A 7,166-nucleotide genomic window follows, 5' to 3' on the forward strand; every position below is an offset into this window, starting at 1 on the left:
TTTAAAGTGTGATTCCCTACATACACCACCCTAATTTTCCCTGATGGACACTTTCCATGGGAAAATTTAGACACAAAAATGTGCAAAATCTGAAACAGTACGTAATATTAATTCATAATATATTTAGAATAATTAATATAAAATAATTAATTCAGAAACTGTCTACAACCACTGTCTATAACTCATATTTGCAAAGTGTTTGAGAAAAGAGTTTACTGGTGAAAGCCTTAAACACTGAGTGAATCAACGCAGCCTGAAGACAGACAGGCAAAACTGATGTTATGATCACAAGCCATCTAGGGGGGTCAGGGGGCATGCTTCCCCGGGAAATTTTTATATTTTAGCCTCCTGAAATCGCTAGAAAATCATTTAAAATTGGTCACTTCGAGAAATTTATCTATTTATACTGATATAAATAAGATGACCCACCCCCTACATGTAGATCAAAACAACATAACCCACCCCTTTTCGAGGGTTGAAAAACTGATGACCCACCCCCTTTCTGCTCCGGCCCAACCCCCCCCCCCCCTCTACTTATTAACCAGTCCCTAAAATCGTAATAATACATCTTTATTAAGATCAATTTCCAAACCAACCTCACGGTTTTGATTTCACGTGTTTTATATGAATCACGACCGAGATTGAGAAGTTTGTGGCATAAAACTTGACAATGATGTGTAATACATCCAGTAGTGAATCATTGGTCGATAATGACGTCATATCGCGCTTAAATAAATACCCCAAACCCACCTCCTCGGATCCACCATCTAATAGGATGTCAAAGTGATGTTAAAACTGAGTGTGTGGAAAAAAATAAAATAGACTCAAAAAGTCTATACCTGGGGAGAGCAGACCGTAAAAAAAATAGTTTCAAAATTGGTTGTTGTGGTAATGCATATTTACCAAAATTGTACCATGAATTGTACCCTGATGGAATCTCGTCTGTGTTTCAAGTCACTACTCACTCGCTGTCTGTAAGATTTACTCCGTCGATCAAGTCCTTCCCAGATGGCGCGTAATCCCACGTTTGTTCAACTGCCGCAATGTAATACCATCTCTTCCGTCCGTTCATTGGTTGCCCACTCGAGGCCTTCCCACAATCCTCCAGAACAGCATACTTAGCAACCATTCCACCTCTCAGGTTGCTGTTGGTGCGACATGTTAATTTCCACACACCAGGGTTTTCTGGCGTCATCTGTACGCTGGCTAATGATCCTAAAGGTCATACAAATAGCTAGTTTTCAGTTAGCACATATAAATCGTCTTTAATTATCATTTGAGTCCACCGCCTCTTCTTCATGCTTCCGGCCCCCCATCTCTTGGGCAGTCGAGGGTTCCATCGCCTGTGAGCGGAGTCAATTACCCCCACTCCCCTTGGCAATTAAATCCCACGAGCGTATAAGGGGGGGAAGGGGGTGGTGGGGTTGCTAATGGCCTCTTATTATAATTAAATAATTAACTGTAAATTATTATACCTTAAGTTAGATAACCTGGAGTATGCTCCACAAGATAAGGTGGTTATATGTTGCTTATTACGTCATAACCTCGACATCTTGAATCCGCCATTTTGAAAATTTTCACGTGACGTCAGGAAATGGCATAAATCTTAAAAAAAAATACATCTCAAAACAACAAAAGGATGTAAACATAAACTTGTACTGCCAAATTACCGAAGAAAACGTGCAAAAAATAACATTAGCAAGAGGCAAGACAAGGCACTTGCCTCGTATAGATTTGAACCCAAAATCAAAAACAAAATATGTCTAGTTGTGAATTCGAAAAAAATCCCCAGTTGAACAAGATCAATTTTTTTTTTAAGAAATGCCTCATGAAAAAAAGTTCAAAAAAGAGTCTCAGAGCTTCAAGATTTCCACATTTTCTGGAGAGCATGCCCTCAGAACCTGACCTAGCAAGATCTTTCCCCGTCTATGCCAAAGGTCTGGATATGGCCCTGTCGTTCCGCCCTTTTTTCACCCTCGTTTTAGAGATTAAGTGTTCTCCTGCCACGTGAAGACTTCGCCTTTTTCTAATAACTTACTGACCTTCCATTAATCCAACGGTATCATGGTTGTTTCCATTCCGAATAAAGGTATTTCCGTAGAAGTAAACTGTGTGCATTTGTCCAGCAGGACCACCCATAAAATGCCACGATACATTGTCACCTTTGCACATGCGCAAGCCTGGCAGATTGCCGTACATGTATCCGTTGATATTTCTCATCTGGTTGCTTGCTTTGAATCCAGAATTATCTTCAAAAGGGAAAAGATAAATAGACAGAACAAACATAAGTATTTAAGTATTCATGGTCACCATCAAATACGCTGCGTGACTCAAGTTTCTTTTTCGGAGTATGCCTGTGGCATTTTTGAAAAACATCATCTTGGAGGTCTCCTCGCCCTACCATAATTTCATAATTTCTGTAACATTTCAATTCTAAAGTGGCTAATAAAATGGTGATGATGATGATGATGATGATGATGACGACGACGACGACGACGACGATGATGATGATGATGATGATGATGATGATCAGGTTTAAAATATACTATCTTTATTTTCATCATCGCGCAAAAGGATATCATCGAAGTTCATTCAAATCCTAGCAGTATGCAGGATGATTGTTTGTCACGTGACCCAGCTGGTTTAATAGCATAGCTTTCACAGTCTCCTATAGAGCTTTTCAGGTGACGTCATCAAAATCTTAAATTCAAAACTTTTGAACTGACAAAGCTGTTCTTTCAGAATATTCCACATCAGTGCCCCTACTTGCTGGGAAAAGTTTTGGCCGGATGAGAGCTTAATTTTGTAGATAAATCGCTTTGAAGGTTGAGTCAGCCTATTAACTCAACGTAATCTCAAATGTTACAGAAACTAATACTTACTTTCGTCTATCGCTGAAGCATTTTTCGCCAGATGCTTATTTTCACCTAAGTACCAGGAGAGTCCTTCGTCGGTTAACGCAAAACGGAGAAAGAACTCGCGATCGATGTTTTTCTGTTTACCATTTTGATCCAGCGTTCCTCTTTTGCAAATAAGGAGGGGACCAATAAGCCCTGTTAAAGCAAAAGGAAGAAAGATTAAAAGAAATTTAATATCCCCCAGCTTGCTTTCCACTAGCTCCACCTGGTTAGTCACGATTTTTTTTTTCGCTTAACAACAAACTCTAACAGTTTATGAGCTGACTAATTGAACGGTGCTCTCATCGATGATCAGCCAATCGCTTATCAGTACGAGAAGAATTAAATACTGAGTAATTGTAAAAAAAAAAAAGGGGAGTAAGCTCGGCTCCCTGTAATGGACTATAAGGGGAGGCGCCGCCCGAAAGTGGTACTTCTGCTTTTCCTGTCAAAAATGGTATACAAAAGGGTAAGGCTTTAGACTTCAGGGTAGAGCCTCCCCATATAAATATTTGTACCCTCTCCCCCTGCGGCGAGTAAGCCAGCTGTGTAAACTTTGGGCACAATATTGAGCAATTCGCCCTCTCGTCCCACTGCGATTAGTCTCCTTCGCAGCCATTATTTGGTCGTCACGCAACGCTTCTTCCCGCTGGTGGGAGAGGAAGTGTTGCGTGACAAGCCAAACAACGACTGTGAAGGAGACTACACTGGGATCAGCCCTTGACTCAAACATGCCTGCAGGAGCCCCAGTATGCCACCCCGTAGTCCTGGCGTAACGTGATTCAACGTAAATGTTCAAAATGGATCAGCTTGATCAGTAACAGGCACGTTTATGATTCAACTTAGCACGGGAAAAGTCGACACTTTACCGCTGTGTGTGTCCTTGGTGGAGTCAACGTTTGAGTGATACATCCACGTCAGGCACGAAGGATCGTTCTCAGTTGGTGCAACAGCTTCTGGTACGATCCATTTATACAGGTATGTTTCATTTGGCATTATTTCGTTATCTGTGGTGTCATTCCCGGATGTACCATCTTGATACTGAGCTCCTTCGTTTGCTTTGTTGTAGAATACACCTAGAGGGTGTATGCTGTAATTACGGCTTGCCTGTAAAGAGAGAGTAAAAGAAGAGAAGTGTGTCGAGAGGATGTGCACTGCTATCTGCAATAACGGCTCGACTAAAAAGAGAACCAAGTAAGAGCATTAAGTACAGAGAGTGTGTACCCTGCAATTTAATATGACTTAGCTGTAAAGAGTCAAGAAAGAGCTCTCAAGGTGTGCAGAGGGGGTACACTGAAATTACGTCTTGACTGTAAAGAGTCAAGCTAAAGCACTAAGTCTAAGTACTAAGATGCGAAGTCATATTACCAATTAATCATAAGTATAACACAATTCGAAGAAAGATTTAGACAAAGCCAATCCTGTTGAGGATTTATCCTCACTAAGTTTAAAAAACGTTAGTGGAGGAATATCAGGTAGGAATATCAAGCAGTATTCAGACACAATACATTCTCGTTCCCAGAGCCCGCGTCCCCTTGGACCAGCGGTCGGGAAACGAGAATGGTCACAATAAGGAACCACATAAAAAGCGCGCATGTGCAGCACACGAACTTTGCTACAGTCGAAGCTCCCATAAGCGGACACCCTCGAGACGCGAAAAAAGTGTCCGCAACTGGAGTTGGCCGCTTTCGAGAATGGTTCTTGTAAGCGGCCACTAGAGGTATAGGGGATAGATGGCCGCTTACGGGAGCTTGTCCAGCTAACATAATGGTAATATGCATGTTAGTGGTGTTTCGAAATGTAACCGGACGTGGATGACGACAAAACAAACACTGAAATATGGTACTGTAATTACAGTAAAATCATTGTGACGAACGGCGATGTGAAGTTGATTGATAAATACAAGATACAGAGGGTTTTTTTATATGATTTTCTTTGCGGTGTCAACTTAGGGGAGCTTAAAAACAAAGAAAAAGTCTAAGTCGTAATCTCGGAAAGTGTCCGCGGCCACTTACGGGAATGTCCGCTTACGAGAATGTAAAAAATACAGAGTTTGTATGGGAGTAAAAACGGGGTTTCTAACAAGGCGGCCGTAAGTAGAGCTGTCCGCTTACGAGAGTGTCCGTTAAGAGAGCTTCGACTGTATTCGATAAGCTATTCGACACTTCAGCTGCACGCGCTCCAATTTTGTGAAAATAGGGCGTGCTAAGAACCAATCGGTTTCGAGAATTTTTTTATAGTTATGATTAAGACATCTATTCTTTATTTGATTCTTTTTAAGTACCTTATTTTTGAAAAGCACCTCAACTTCGTCACCAACTTCAGCGCGAATCACAGGACCCAGGAACCCCAAGTGCGCTTCAGTTAACGATCGGTTCACCTTAGTAGTAAAAGTGTCGTCTGTGTACTCCACATACACTGCTTTCTTGTACCGTCCTCCTATTCTATCGTCAGCGTGGGTGAAGTACTTAGCAGATTCACTGTATGGCAAAAAAAATATATAAAAGGCTTTATGTCGAGACAGTTTCTTGTCAAATAACAGTGTTTCTCTGATGCAAGTAGAAGCTTTTAAGGACGTCTTCCATTAAAGTCTGTGTCCGAGCCAAGTGGCCCATACAGCCGAAGCTTATCCCGGTTTCCGTAGCATTAAGCGACTAGAAGTATTGCTATTCCCCCCTGGATGGGATGCTAGTCTATCGCAGGGTTACCCCGCAGCAGTAAATTCGCCGGTACCCATTTTTACACCTGGGTGGAGAGAGGCACTGTGAGAGTAAAGTGTCTTGCCCAAGAACACAACGCAGTGCCCCGGCCAGGCCTCGAACCCGGGCCGTTCGACTCGGAGTCGAGTGCGCTAACCATTAGGCCACCGCGCCTCCCACACGTCTTCCACTGCTCACTCACTCATCCTCTTCGCTCCTCAACTGGAGCATAAGGCTACATTGCTACTTCCAGAATAATATAACAGAAAAAGATAATCCTAGTCCCCCCTCGCTGGCTCATCTTAATCAAATCTGAGCCGTGAAGAGGCGACAAGGAGCTCACTTCTATGGTCGCGACGGCTTTTTCGTATTAGAAGTTACCTTATTACATGAAATTTTCGCGACACGTTAATTTGCCAATTTCGCGATTCCAAACAAATCGCGAAATTACAGTGACGCGAACAATAAGTGTCGCGAACATAACATGACGCGAAAATTAAGTGACTCGCATTATGTCAATAATCAAGAAAGAATGAGTAGAGTACATACCGCTGAAGGAAGAAATTATCAATCTAAATGGATGTTTTCGTCAATTGACTCAAGAACAATATTAAACTCATGCACGTTGAAGCTTGTAGACATTGTGAGAACTACTGCATTTTTGCTATTGCCGAGATTTAGTCCCACCCTTGGTTTTTGTTAATTTTGACGTTATTTTTCCTTTGATGAAGTCGTTTTCCTTAATTTAAGGGCATGTAAAATAATATTGCCAAGGAAATGTAAATTGTGTCTTACTCAAAAACGCGAAATTAAAGTGATTCAAAATACAAAATTTTCGCAACATGCGCACCTCAAAATCGCGAAATTAACGTGTCGCGAAAATTTCATGTAATAAGGTATAAAGAGAAAAATCACTGTAACCAGGGTATCTATTTTGGGGAGCAGGGGTGGCGCAGTGGTGAGAGCGCTCGCCTCCCACCAATGTGGCCCGGGTTCGATTCCCGCCCGGCGCCATATATGGGTTGAGTTTGTTGTTGGTTCTCGTCCTTGCTCCAAGCGTTTTTCTTCGGGTTTCCGGTTTATCTCCCTTCACAAAAACCAACACCCCAAATTCTAATTTGATCTTGGATGCACGTACACGTCTTAACGAGCTCCTAAGCTCTTCTGTGTAACATGGATAAATAAATACATTTTTTTACATTTTTCTCTAGTGAAGAGAATGGTCTATGTACCTTTTTGGAGCGGTTAACGATCCTCCATCAATGTTATTGTCACCAGATGGCCCGTAATCCCAAATTACTTCATCAGCTGCGATGTAGTAAATTCTGGTCTTTTCACCGCTAACTGAGGGCAAGGCAGCACCGTTCCCGCAGTCTGTGACATCAAAGAGCGCCGACATTCCATTATCAAAGGATTGCCCGTTCATGCAGTTCAGCAGCCAGGTTCCCGGATTTAACGCCTTCATGTAAGCAGTCATGAAAGTGGATGGAAGAAGCGTTGCTGTGTTTCTGCGGTGAGAACTGATCTTCACCGTGTGGCCGTGGAACGAGGCTAGGGAAAACAGGTTTGT

At 42.2% G+C, this 7,166-nt stretch overlaps 1 protein-coding gene across 1 annotated transcript; it reads right to left on the reverse strand.

Annotated features, from left to right (window-relative positions):
• Positions 1-965: 965 nt before the first annotated feature.
• Positions 966-7,163, reverse strand: LOC144639528 (hephaestin-like protein; the record flags this gene model as incomplete). The annotated part of the gene is made up of 6 exons (XM_078498823.1): positions 966-1,215; positions 2,043-2,249; positions 2,883-3,053; positions 3,767-4,004; positions 5,182-5,377; positions 6,829-7,163. Coding segments are annotated over 6 exons (1,397 nt in total), but the record flags the coding sequence as incomplete, so codon positions are not given.
• Positions 7,164-7,166: the final 3 nt, after the last annotated feature.

Source organism: Oculina patagonica, unplaced genomic scaffold (genome assembly GCF_052425735.1).
Source record: "Oculina patagonica isolate OP01 unplaced genomic scaffold, crgOcupat unplaced1024, whole genome shotgun sequence".
Lineage (NCBI taxonomy): Eukaryota > Metazoa > Cnidaria > Anthozoa > Scleractinia > Oculinidae > Oculina > Oculina patagonica.